The 14,851-nt window shown below is 40.7% G+C and overlaps 1 protein-coding gene across 5 annotated transcripts in view; it reads right to left on the reverse strand.

The window, feature by feature from the left end:
* The window catches only part of ACVR1 (activin A receptor type 1), an 87,664-nt gene that overhangs the window by 15,199 nt on the left and 57,614 nt on the right, over nt 1-14,851 (reverse strand). For all 5 annotated transcript variants that reach the window (XM_036996030.2, XM_073241492.1, XM_073241491.1 and 2 more), the window contains 2 exons: nt 14,233-14,508; nt 10,265-10,462 (listed from right to left, as the gene is read on the reverse strand). In XM_036996030.2, the coding sequence (XP_036851925.1) occupies nt 10,265-10,462; nt 14,233-14,508 (474 nt within the window). The remainder of the gene's footprint in view (nt 1-10,264; nt 10,463-14,232; nt 14,509-14,851) is intronic.

The following is a 14,851-nucleotide window of genomic DNA, read 5'->3' on the forward strand; positions in this document are numbered from 1 at the left end:
TGAATACATCTCCTGAGGCTAGACAAATAAAATAAAAAATAATCAAGTGGGATTACATTCACTCTAAAAAGCTTCCACACAGTGAAGGAAACCATCAACAAAACAGCAACCTTATGAATGGGAGAATATATTTGTAAATGCTGTATCTAATATGGATTAATACCCAAAATACATAAAGAACTCAAACAACTCAACACCAAAAACCCTGAAAAACCCAATTAAAAGTGGGAAAGGACCTGAACAGACATTTTCCCAAAGATATACAGGTAGTCAACAGACACGTGAAAAGATGCTCAATATCACTAATCATCAGGGAAATGAGAATCAAAAACAATGAGATATCACCTCACACCAGTCAGAATGGCTAGCATCAACAAGACAAGAAATAACAAGCATGGGCAAGGATGTGGAAAAATGGAATCTCCATGAACTACTGGTGGAAATGTAAACTGGGGCAGATAATATGCAAAACAGTATTGATGTTCCTCAAAATATCAAAAATACAAATATCATATGATGCAATAACTAGATTCTGGGTAACGATACAAAGAAAACAAAAACACTAATTCAAAAAGATATATGCACCCTACGTTTATTGCATCATTACTTATAATAGCAAAGACATGGAAGCAACCTAAGTGTTCATCAATAAGATGAATGAGTAAAGAACATGTGGGGTATGTGGTGAGTACACTATATTATAACAGAATATTGCTCAGCCATAAAAGAGCATGAAATCTTGCCATTTTTGACAATATGGAAGGACCTAGAGGGTATTATTCTAAATTAAGTAAGTCAGAGAAAGACAAATACTGTATGATTTGACATATATGGAACCTAAATAACTAAATGAAGAAACAAACAAAACAGAAATAGAACTCAAAAATATAGAGAACAAACTGGTGGTTGCTACAGTGGGGTGGGGTGGAGGGAAACGGATGAAGGCGATATACTTTTTTTTTGTATAAATGAAAAAGACAAAAGCATGGCTGGATTTTTAAAACTTAGGATCTAGTGATAGCAAAAATAAATGTCATTATACAAAGCTGAAGTTTTCCTTTGTGTCTATATTTCCTATATTTTAATCTCGTTAAACGTCCCATATTTTAACAAAAGAAATCAAATTATAATGAAAAATCACTTCATTGTTTATGCCTGGGACTTAAGTCCAGCCTCTGTTTCTTCAGTTATCAATTGTTTCCATCTGACTCTGGTCATGTTTGTCCAGAACAAAATAAACCAGGGATTAAACTCTAGCAGTCACGTGAACTCCCTCTGGTCAAAGATCGCAATTATTTCAATCAATATATAGTATATTATGTACCTACTATGTGCAGAACAGCATATTAAATATTGAGGATGATAAGAGTGTAAAACATGCTTTTACTTGCCAAGGAACTCAGAATCTAGTGGAAGAGGAGCACAAGCCTTCTCTTTTTTCCTTTGATAATGGATATTTTGTTAAAAAGAACTTCAAAAATGTTATGCCCCACTATTTACTTTGTATCTTGAAAGGCAAAGACAGATTAGAAATTCCCTATATTTTTACTTGTTGATTCCTAAGTTATCTCAGTAACCATGTTGATCCCTTAAATACTGTTTTTCAGAGGTTGTGCTTGGCACTGGGGACACAAATGAGGGACAGAGGTCATGCTGGTGATGAACAGAATAACGGGAAAGGAAGATGTGGAAAAATACAAACAGCGCTACAAGTACGAGTGGGGAGAAGGGGTGGGGAACGTGGTACTAAGCAGGTTGCAGAGAAGAAAGCATCTGTTTGTTCTTCAAAGTACCAGATATCAACTGGGTGTCAGGGCTTGGGAAGACATAGAAAGATAAGGAGTTTGCAAACCAGAGAAGAGCATGGGAATGAGAATACACCAAGGAGAGGGGGCATTCCAGGTGGGGAGAGTGGGCTGGGGAGAACAGGGGTGGGGGGCAGGGGCAAAGTCCTTGTTATAAACAATCCTGAGATGCAGGAGAGATGGAAGGATGTTTCCTGTGGCTGAAATCTGGTGCGCTTGCTGGTGGGGAGAATGGGAGGTCAAGACGGACTGTAAAAAGACTTGTAGTATCAAGGTAGGAAGCTACTTACAATTGTTTCTCATTTCTGCCAGCAAGTGGCAACCAAGCTGGGGAGACAGGCAGACAAGTGAACTCTTAAGTCCTTTTCCAACAGCACCCAATGAGTGGCTGCAAATCTCAAGCCCAGAAAGAGGACAGCATGTAATTGGGAAAAGTAACTAAAAATGCCAAGTACTTCAAGTGCCAAATGAGTGGGGCAAACAACAAAGGACACAGAAATGCAGAGGAAAGAACACTTAACCAGTGGTCAAGGAAGAACAAACGGAGCCAGGCCTTGCTTTTCCACATGAGGCAGCGGGTGTGACTCAAAAGGCCATGAGAAAGAACTCAGAGAAATTCTTCATAACCTACTCCCCCATGACTCTCAGCAAGTGTTTTCTCTGGGGTATATGTCTATTTGAAAGTTTTCTCTGGGGCAAGTGTATCTTTACTAACCAATATCCCTATGATTAATTTGCTTCCTGGCTCTGAGGAAAGCCCTCGATTGCCACACTTTAGTTCTAACACCTTTAAAGAATGGATCCCAAAGCTGACGTGTGGATAGACAAGAAGGCCCTAGATATACGTCAAAAAAGCAGGAAATGCCAGAGTGGTCTTTCTGAAATGCAAGTGTTGGACACAGGCCTTCCTCGCGGGCCTGCTCACCCATGCCTGGGACCAGGGGGCTCGTCTTCTCCCCCCCTTGAGAACTGCCTCCGGGACCTACAGGCCTCTCCGCTTCGGTCCTCCCCTGCTAGCCCCCCACCACATCCCACTGCCTCCCGCAAGATCTGTAGAAAAATGGAGGGAAGAGCCATCACATCCCTCCTCTTACATGCGCTCCGTCCATCATGGCTGCCCACAAGACCGTGCCCTTTCCCACTCCCGTCCTCCTCCACACGCCCGGGCGTCAGCCACACTGGTCACCTGCAGTGCCATCAGCAGGGCCGCCCACTGCCATCACCGTCCCATCTTATTTCTCATTCCCACCTGCACATCTTCTCAGGCTTCTCCACCTGACTAGCTCCCATTCATCTCAGGTGGGACACAGGTCACGTTTCTATCTTCTGAGAAGACAGCCCCCCCTGCTGCCACAACTCCAGGCCCCTGGATAAAGTTCATTACCCTCCCCAACCATACTGGCTGGCTTAATCCATTCATTGAATGATTCGTCTCTTTAAAATGTGAGCAACTTTGTGTTTTTGCTCAACTGCTTCCTAGAGTGTAACAGAATAGCTAGCATGTTATAGACATGAAATCATATTAATTGAGGGATGTTGATCATATGTCCATAATCCATTTTCCAAAACCCTTGAGGTTAGACTTGTTTGCACAATTGTACTTTCCAAAGGTAATAAGAGGCACACACCGTATTTTCAGTGTCACCCTAGCAGAATCTGAGCAATCGCTCACAACCAAACAGATTCCTGCAGTAAATATATGAATAGTCAGGCTACAGTGGATAAATAAAGGCTCTACATAGCCTCATGTCAATTCAGGTAAATGTCAGCTCAGGTGGTCTGCCAAATAAGTCACAAAAAGCTTTTCAGGTTTCAAAGCTTTGGGGATTTCTCAATGGCAGATAAGGGGCTGTGAACCTGGCTATACTTTGAATAATCTTAAGGTGAGGTGAAGAGCCATCCTTGGGTTATTGGGAGCATGCAGATCACACTCCTTTCTTTCCTGCAATAGAAACTCATGGCCACACAGGAAAACTTCTCCAAGTTCAGAGGTAATGAATGGCACAGCTAAACTAGCATCCAATTCCCTGTTTACATTCTAGAATTCTTCCCAACAAGTCCGCTGTGACATAATGAAACAGGCTTCTCCCTGCACTGACCTCATGCCACCGTGGGCTCGCTTCACATTATACTGTCCTTCCTCACTGTCCTCCAACTAGGGTAGCTGCCCCCGATATCCAGGTAACAGGTGAGGGGACAGAGTCCCTGGCCTCTACACCCATACAGAGATGTACTGTGAACACTAACTCCTATATAAATTCAGAATACTTCAGAGATTAGAACATTACATCTAAAGCCATTTCAGCAAGAATTAGAATGGCTCATATTTGGCTTTTGAGTGGACAATAAGTTAATGTGTTTCCTTCAAGAATGGCATTTGGGTGACAACAGTGACAAAATGTGATTATCTTCATCTTAGTAACTGCATATTTCTTTTTATAGTTACCTTCCATTTGTGCCATGTATACTGAATTTCCCATTTGCAGGAGTGATATTAATTTCCTTTTAAAACAAAACTAAGTTTGAAAGAAAAAAACAATTTAAAGAAAAAGATAAGTACAAGTAGCATTTGATTATGGAAAAAAAAATCACAAAGGTAGTGTGTGTATGAATGAATCCAGGGAAACACAGAGTTTACAGACAGGCATTCTTCCTGGTGAGGCAGGATTCAAAAAGGTATATCCAATATTTGTGCTACTTTGCTTAACATTCCTCACAGGACTTAAAAACTTCTTTGCTATGGCCCATATCAAAAATGACTAATGCATAAATGGATGAGGCTGGTTATGGCAGAGGTGCCAACTGCCCAGAGGGTTCTGGTGTCCACAGGCCCTGCCTCACTGCCAAAGGTCCAAGAGAATCAGCAGGGGCCTTTGGGCATTCTTGTAACCCAGCCAAGCACACTGGCTGGGAGGGCCTGCCGTACCCCTGGGCAAGCTCTCCTTCCTGAAGCAGGAACAGGCTGCAGCACAGACTCTGTCCCTGCTGGGTGGAGGGCACATGTACCTCGTCAGCTATGTCCTCACCCACCCACCCCACTGCAATTCCTGGGTCTATGGAAGCATGAACACCAGTCAAAGTCAAGGCTGTGTTCTCAGATACCAGTGTTAGAAGTAAAAAAGTAATGTCTATTATTGGGATTCTCATCAATGTAGTGTAGTAAAAATAAGTGGTTTATAGATTACTGTGTGGCCAGACCCCACTAAGAATATTTATTCGTATTAGTTGCCAGAGAGGACAGAAGCCTGGAGAGGTGCAGAGCCATGCTCGGAGGGAAGCTCTGACAAGATGCCTTGGGTCCCGCACCCTGCCGAAGCCGGAACCAGAGAGAGAGATGCTCCACAGGAGGACTCGTGAGAAGACCGTGTCATTCACCGAATGGTGGGGCTATTGCAGGATGTAAGACACTTGTCTTGATGGAGCGCTCTCTCCAAGGCGTGTCAAGGAAAAAGGGCCACTAAATAGGGAGCAGCACCCCAGAAAAGTTCTGCAGGCTTCAGGACATTTTGTCATGACGTCAGCTGACTGCCCTCCTCTGGGCTTGATCTCTAGATCCGGGACAGGAAATTCCAGGAATCAGTGGGGGAAGAGAAATCCATCCTTCCCACTCTACCTCCATATTCCTGCCGCCGGCCGGGCTATAAGCTCAAAAAAACCCGAACAAAACAGAGCAAAACCCTGAAAGAGATTACTCTTATCAATAAGAAAAAAATTTTCCCAGGTATGATGATTCTTCCCTTTGTTCAAACTTTAACACATACTAGAATAGTGAAATAAAATTGTGAAACATGGTCTATATTAAGAAAATCCTAGAGCCCATTGTGCTTAGAACAGAAGCACACGCAGTTCCCTGGCAAGCCAAGGGTTAATTCAAAGAGGTTTTCCCAAGTATGGGTGCCAAGTATTACTCTAACAAGTATTTCCTAGGCCCCACCCCATAAGAGACGCACCTTGGCCAGCCAGGATTTTTCTATGAAACATAAAGTGAAGAGCAACACAGATGCAGCATCAGAGTGAATGAAGGGTGAGCATACAGGGACATGGGGAAGAGCCACTGAGACCTGCCTGCACATCATCATTCACTGCCAGTGGAACTGTGATCCCGTGGCTGTTACTGAACGTTTACTCCGTGCCAGATACACACCCAGTGCCCTACACACAGGATCACCTTTAACCATCAGAACTCTTTGCAGTGAATACTATTAATATATTTTTCATGATGTAACTGATGTAAGTGATCAAGTCAGAGAGTAGGATTTCAGAGCCTGGAATGTTCTAGATTTGGTTCCCCTGCCTCCAGCGGCCCTGGAGAAGCACCCTACATGCATACAGGCTCCTACATGCAGTGCTCTGGCCTGGAGGGGAGCAAAGCCCAAAGAGAACATCACAAGAAGGTGTGTAGCAATCAAACACCATAAAGGACCATCTCTCTCCTTCCCTCTAAATGTGTTTGCCTGTGCAATCGGCATGTGTTGCCTTTTCAAAAATCCCAGTGTATATTCCGAGGAGAATCTTGGCACCACATTTTCTCTGGGTACGTCTAAGATTAACTGGACTATTCATGACAGTGAAGTACACCTGTCACATAAATGACAACTATAAAATCTACAGTAGACCGTGAGTCCCTGAAGGTAACGGGCCCAAGCTGTTCAGATGATGCTACAGTCAAAGACATGCCGAGGAGGGAGAGTTGAACATAATTTAGCTTTTAAATCTATAAGCATATGACCACAGTATTGGAGCAACACAACTGTGGAATTTCTGCATATGGGATTCACTGAAGGTTGAGGATCCAGAGAAAGGACTTCTACACTCAAGAAGGAGTATATGCTACAGATGCTTGGAAGGTGCAGTTAAAGGTTTCTGATCAGACCAAAGCTCCAGGGCACAAGTGCACAGGCCGTGCTGAGCTCGTGTTCAACAGAATCCCTGTGTAAAGTTCTGTCTTCACACCACACTGCCCTCAAGGGACCAGGAAAAAAATGAGTCTGCAGAACTGTAAAAGGAGGAAAAGATGAATCCTGCCAGAGAAAACAGAAACATGGAGAAAGCAAGGCTAACACTTAGCTACAAGACTTTTAAAGGAGAAATGAACTCCTCTTAAACTTGAAAGAGACAGCGAGTTTCACCTGTAGCATCAGAACACAAATCATGGACTACCTGTCAGCGCCCTGGAGGCCGTCTCTGTCTCCTGGCGGGCGTGAACCTACTGTAACAGATTCCAATTCAACACCAGATCTCCACAGTACAAGCCTTGGCCCGCCGCATCACCACGACCTAGGACCCTGTCAGGAAGTGAGCCTCTCAGCCCAGCCCTGGACCTACCGAATCGGAGACCATGGACGTGGGCCCACCACTCTGTTGCTCGATGACTCTGAATGCACATTCCAGTTTAAGAGCTAGTGATTTAAGCAAAACCCTGCCTTAAATTTCTCCAGGAAATTCACATAGTAAAGGTGGGAAAACCATTTTCCCTCCTACTAATTCCAAGTTCCGTGTCAAACTAAACATGGAAAGTAAATTCCAAAAGACACTACTGAGAAATTCTGAGCTGTGAAAATGGACTTAACCCTCATTTCCTGTACAGAAACAGCATGAAGTTTGTTATTAGTAGCAAATCAATGTAAAATTCTCATGAAAATACAAAATGCATCATATTTTTATACTCCTGGTTCACTTGAGGATCACACCGCTACAGAAAACTATGGTCATCAATTTTTATAATGGGCTCAAACTCAAAGGACACATAATTATAATGACCTTCCTAAGATATTCATATATTTAAATGAGGTACATTTTATATGCAATAATTTCAAAACTATATATTCTTTTAATGACAGTCCCCAAAGCTGGGAAGAAAGTGAAATAGGTACATCACACCCTAGGGTGAGCAAAATATTGTACATTAGTCAACTCTTATGAAAAGCAATTTGGCAGTATGTGTCAGACCATAAAAACATCTATACTCTTTGACCTATTAGGTCTACTTTTTTTCAGATTAAGAATTGATTCCTCAGATAAAAAGGTTCTATGAACAAAGATGGCTACTATAGGCCCCAGCCCCACATGAAGAGACAGGGTGTCTAAAATATGGAAATGGTTAATAAAATATCACATGACCACATAAAATACAGATTAACATTAAAAAATGTAAGTGGAAAAAAGACACAAATCTATATCTCTACTATGATCACAATTAAGTAAAAAAATATACATATCGGGGTACATGGAGAAGTAGAAACACAAATGTTGGAATATAAAGGCAAAATTTCTCCTTTTTCTGTTTTGGAGTAGTGATGACTAAATTATTAATAAATAGTCTTCAAGTAGCATTGAATGTGTTCAAGTTTAGATAAACTGATTTCTCTGTGTGTGGATATGTGGGTATGTGAATATTCATGGGAGAAGGGGGATTATAGGAAGGGGAGGGGAAAATATCAAATTAGTCACTGCCCAGGGATAGTAACTGATTTAAAATGAGACATGGCATTACCCTCACCTCCCCCTGAAGATCAAACCACAGCACAGAACAGAAGCTCAACCCACAAGAACTAGAGAACAATCTAGATGATGTAAGGGGGCGATCAATAAGTCAAAAAACAACCAAAACATTCTCTCATTCTCTACCCTTCAAGATTTTCTTTTCCCCAAAATAATGTTAAACAGGATAATCAAGCAAACTACCAGTTGTTGAGCTAAATTTTAAGCTGATGATTCTAGTTTCAAATTGACTCCTCTTAATCACAGCCAATCTTTAAAAGCCACTTGGGTTTATGCCTGTGACACAGGGAACGCCTTTGCAACATGAGCTCTTACAGAGCCCGAACCTCAAGTTCCTGCCAAGTTCGGCATTCATCGTGCAGGCTTGTTTGGTGCTGTGCCAGCACAACCCCCGCCCCCCTCCAATGGCTACTGTCCTGGCCTCCGAACGTTAGCTTCCTCCTCACATGGCGCAAGCTCCCCAGCACGGCTCATTGCTACACCTCTCCCTCTCTAAATCGTAACTAATTAGAATTGGATTGTTCAGGTCCTCAGTGTTTGAGGATGACTGAGGAGAAGGGGAAATGAAGTCAATGCACAATTTTGGTCAAAGTTCAGAACTTTATAAATCAGCAAAACAAACTATTGGAAACAATTCTCAAGGCACTTGAATGGCACAACATGCAAGTCAGCAGCTCCCAACGATAGAGAAACAATTACCGAGAAAATGTTCTTGACTCCATTAAAGAAAAAAAAGTAATTTAAAGGAACTGTCAGGTTTCGATGCATGTATATTTATGTTTAATCTGAAACAAAGGCCCCGATGCCCTTAGAGTTTGTTAAAAGCACACACTGCTGTTAGGGAAGAAAAGAAGGCTCCCGTGACAGCATGCCAATTTTAATTACTGCACGTTAAATTACCTTGCTTCCACTCCCCCATAGAACCTCCTAATCTCTGGCTATGTTATTCATGAAAATCATGATTGCTCCAAGAATCTCAATCTTTACATGAAAATATAAGGTGAGATGGAGCACAGATGTTAGAGACTTTGTGCATTGTTTAATACCTCGAATCCAGGACTCCAATGGGTCCCGGAAAGGTAATCCATCTGAAAATGACAATTAAACGAATTATATGGCATTTCCTTATGTTTTCCTGGAACAACTTGAGACACATCCTGGGTCTGAAATAAGACTTCCAGTTGCGAAGACATGAAGAGGATGATTTCGTTGACTCAAGAGATTCTGCTTTAAGAACCACTTTAGGGAGTAGATGCGCATATGCAATTTGAAAGAGTAAACTTAGTGCTTTCAGAATACAATGTACTTAGTCCAACAATGTATGTGTGGCTGATTAGCATATATAAAAGACAAGAGTAAGTTTAATATTGGGAACACAAGTTAAAAATGACATAGGCTTCCCTAAGTGCTGAAGCCATACCATTTCATAAAACTTATTTATAAGAAGACCACCATCATCCATCTACTCAGGCCTTCCTGCTTTTAAACCCCACTAATTCAAAAGGCACGCTTGCTTCTTACACAGGAGTGAATTCCGAATGTACAGTCCAAGCCTTATCTCAATAATCCAAACGTAAGAAGTAAAAATATCTAAAACAGCACACGTCACCCTCGGATTTACTTGAATGTTCCTTCACCTTAAGCCTTACTTGTGAGAAGAGCAAAGAAGGAGGGACAACAGGGAGGGAAGCACAATAAGAAGAGGAGGAAGGAAGGAAGGAAACGCGGCCAAATCCAAAGAAAAGCCAAGAAATGCCTAGTCTCTTCCAGAAATACTCTTTTCCACCGCCATTTCCTCTTGTGTAGTTAAAAGATAACGCTGTTCTAGTCCACTTACCAGCTAGAAACCAGACACAACTGCAGACAGATGTGGCCTCAGGCATTCCCCTTGCCCTTTTAACCGTAGCAGAATCAAGAGAATTGGACAAGGATGATGACATATTAGATCGGGTACCTACCATTGCTCACCATTCGTCTGGCTACTTCCCACAAGACAAGACCAAAGGCCCAAATATCAACTCTCTTGTACGAATCGAAACAGTCCGCCTGGATGGTCTCATCTAGAACTTCGGGGGCCATGTAGCGTTTGGTGCCCACCCGGGGGTTGTTCCCGACGTCGAGCTGATTGGTGCTCTGGGAATGCATGACAGCCAAGCCTAAAAAGGAAGAAAACAGCATCGATGAGTTCGCTTCCTTTCTCCGAGACAGTTGCTGAAGGCTTTTAAACCAACTCCGACCAAAAGTGCCTGCTGGTGGAATTCGTGGTCACTGCTGCATTACACCCAGAGTAAGATCTGGAATGCCGCTGAGATGACTTACTGTGACACCCAGAAAAAGGACTAACGCCAGAACATTCTGGGGCTATAAGCTTAATATACCAACCTCTGAGACAAAAAGTTTTGGGTAAATAATAAACCAATGCACTAAACCAATAGGAGGGTGGTATCTAAAGTAGAAGGAAAGAGGCTGGCGCGGTAAACAGGAGCCTCAACATGGCTTACCAGGAGCAAATTAAACCCTCACGCTCCCCACAGCCCCTACTCATCTGCAAACACAAATTTCAAATGGTGTCAGACATGCGAATTTGAGAGAATTTATGACTATTTAAAGTAGGATAGGCCAAGATAGGCCTGATTTATTTGAGAATGGGGTTAGTTTTTGATGCATATGCTGTCCAACTAACAATGGTTTTTACAACACTCACAAGAATGGAAGTGCTGAACTGGAACAAGCTGCCCCTGCAAACCTTTGCAGCCCAACAATCCTTTGGGAATCCCTGAAGCCATCCAGGGAGAATGCTTCTCTTCCCACTCTGTGGCTCTGAATGTGCAAGGTGAGGACTCCATTATTGCCATGGAGAAGCACATATGCTACCTCAGCCTTAGTAACTAGCAAAGGTATCAGGAACTGCATTCAACCAAATCAGACTGATTCCTCTTTCTCTTATTTTTATAATCAATCCCAAGATTCTCTGGCCACTGTGAACATTTCCTAAATCATATATACCCCTCCACCATTTCCAGAAACTGAGAGTTAAAATAACAGAATATAAAAAAGGTACAGTTTAAATAGAACACGAAGATAATAGCTGTGGTGGTTTAAAAATAGGTCCACAAGTTTTTTTAAACTTCTCCCTGCACGAGGTTGAAGCTCAATTTCCTAGGCCTTGAGTGTGGGCTGGACTATCAAACAGAACATGACAGAAAGGAGTGTGTCTTCAAAATTAGGACATAAAAGGCATTATGGTTTCCTGTCTGCCCTTTCTCAGCCCACTCTGTTATGAGGACACTCATAAGGCCCACATGATAAGGAACCGAGGTCTCCTGCCAATAGCCATGTGGGTGCGCCATCTTGGAAGTTCCTCCTGCCCCATCAGGTTCCTAAAGGTCTGACTGGCAGCCTGGCTGTAATACCCATGAGGCCTTGAGCCAGAACCACAGAACTAAGTTGTTCAAGATTCTGAATTTCAAAGGTCTGTGTGAGATAAGGTATTTGTGTTATTTTAAGCTGCTAAGTTTTAGAGTAATTTGTTACTCAGTAATAGATAATTATTACACCAACTAAAAAGACAAAACAAAACAACCAAACACAATGTGTGAACACTGAACGCTTGTTTAAAAAAACTGGAAAAAATTCAAAGTGGATATTAAATGATTAATTAAAGAATTATATGTAATTTTAGATGTGATAAATTGTGATTATTAATCAAGTGATACATTCTAAAGTATTTTTAGGTGTTTGCATTTTGAAGTGTTTAGGAGTTAAGTGCTGTGATATCTGAAACTTATTTTCAAATGGATTAGCAAATATGTATGTACAACCACATATAGATAAAGCAAATACAGCAATATTTTACCAACTGTTGAATCTAAGTGTTGTGGATATGAATGATCATTGTCCTATTCTTTCAACTAATCTGTATGTTTGAAATTTTTATAGTAAATAGAACACAGGTATTTTTATAGTATTATATGCAGTATGGCTTCTAATGAGTGATCCTTAACTTCTGGGTATAAAGTGTAAAGTTATACACATTATGGTCTTGCAAGAGCTGTGTCCTGTACTACAGATCAACTCCCTGAATAATGATCCCTTTTCACAGATTTTTGCATGAATCCATGCATCCAATTGGAAGGCTGCAAGCCAAAATAAAGATAGTTGAAGAATGAATTAGTTGACCTTATTGCAAAACTCCCCCCATACCCTCCCCACCAACTCCCGTAAACCAAGTCAACAGCTGCCTCAATTTGTCCATCTTCCCTAGACCACTGTACTGTAAGAGCAGCTACCATTTAAATGCTTACTATTTGCCAAGCATTTATAATAATTCCTGAGTCTGAAAAGAATCATGTGAGGTAGGCACAATTGATTTTTAGTAATATGAGTAATACATAAACACAGAACTATGAACTTTCAAGCAATACAGAAGTATACTGCACAGTGTCAAACACTGAATTGCCCTTGCTATATACCCCCTCAATCCTTGCACCAAGCGTAAGATGCCAGAACTGAGGGCAGGTAAATAGATAGATGAGGAGATCTGCATAGAGACACAGGATGAATAACTGGGAGAGCCAGAACTCAAACCCAAATCACCCTGGCTCTAAAAGCCATGGGACAGATGTAAAAGTCTTCCATTCCACACTGAAACTGCCTGAAAAATCTTTTGGACCATGCCCTTTCAATGCTATCTTAACTATTTTTCTTCTCATACTTGGAAAACATTGTAAAATAATCTCCCAACATAAATACCAAGACTTTAAAGGAATTCAAAAGAAGTAAATTTTCCTGACATGTCAAATCCCTTGTTTGAAAACAAAAATACATTTTATATGATTGAAGCGAATATTGTCTAAACCTTTATCAGTCTAACAATAACTACAGTGATATGAATATAAACCATTTTTAATCAAGTGAGGACTCTCAATAGTCCATTGAAATTTATAATGTGAATATTACAATTCAATTCACATTAGCATAATTATTCAGCCAATATCCAAGAGGTCTAGGAAGCAGTTTTATATAGGTAACCATAAATGAAAACAATCTTATTCATAGTGCAATTAAATGTATTGCAATTACAATCATTAACTAAATGTACAATTAAATGTACTGCAAATTACAATAATTAAAACCGTATTACGATGTACAATTACACATGTACATTTAATGATTAATATGTTGACCATAACCCTAACATCTTAAGAATGATAGATCCCAGTGGGGCAAATAATAAATTGATTTGGAGATTTTTTTCCTCTGTCTTGATAATTTTGCTATAGTTATAGGAAAAAAGAAACTTTAGATACCATTTTTAAGACAAACTCATTCCACAGGTTATTTACTTGTGTACCTTCTTTGTGTAAAGGTTTGTGAAGACAGAATGCAACTTTTTTGCCTCTGAGGGGTGGACTGGGTCAGGGACTGACTGAAAAGCACGAAGTGATTTTCTAGGGTAACAGGAAGGTCTGAATTTTGATAGGGATTTGGGTTTTACAGCATTTGTCAAAACTCTGGGAATGTACACTGAAGATTTGTTTATTTCACATGAAATTTAAATTTTAACTGAAAAGAAAAAAAAACAACTGACTCTAGTACTGAAAGATACAGTGGTGTGTATGCTGGAGTCTTTGCAGGGCAGGGCTCTTTCACTGGTAATTTATTTTGGAAAGAGTCAAAGATTAAGATGGCCTGATGAATGGGGAATGAACAGATATGTGATAAAGCTTAAGAGCAGTAAAATGGCAATAGGAGAATCTAAGTAGTGGATATCATCCAGTCATTTACTATGAAGTTTTTTCAATTTGCACGTTTCAAATTCTCATAACAAAATGTTGGGAGTTTGTGGGTGAGGATGCAACCTGGCTAAACACTGGAATACAAATGAAGTAAAAACAGTAATTAAAAAACATTTTAAAAAATTTACCCAAATCTGCTATGCAACACTGTCCATTCTTCTTAACCAGGATGTTTTTACTCTTTAAGTCTCGATGAGCAATGGCTGGTTTCCCTTGGGTCCCAAATATCTCTATGTGCAAATGGGCGAGACCACTAGCTATGGACAGCACTATTCGCAGGCAGCTGACCGTATCCAGAGTGGTGAGCTGAAGATAGTCATAGAGCGATCCCATTTCATGATAATGTGTGATTAACCACAACTGCGTACTGGAGTGTCTTGAGGTCATGTCTGAAGCAATGAAGCCTGGAGAGAGCAAGAACAAAAATAACACACATGGGAGAATTCCACGACATAATTTTTAGTATAATTTCCTTACTTCCAGTAGTGACCCATATGATAGTTATAAAAAATAATTTAACTGCTGTGAAAAGAGGTTTACAGAAGGATCAAAAGAGAAAAACAATAGTATTTATTCCTTAGGAAGGCACTGGTAATGAATAAGAACTTTTCATATTCATTTCATGGTAAATAATCCTTTAAAAAATTTAAAATACAAAATACATTGTATTAAGTAGGAATAGTATCTTTGTGTTTACCCATAAATAGTTCATCATGTCCCTATTCCAAGCATAGGTCATTCATTAAC

This window comes from Manis javanica, chromosome 7 (genome assembly GCF_040802235.1).
Source record: "Manis javanica isolate MJ-LG chromosome 7, MJ_LKY, whole genome shotgun sequence".
NCBI lineage: Eukaryota > Metazoa > Chordata > Mammalia > Pholidota > Manidae > Manis > Manis javanica.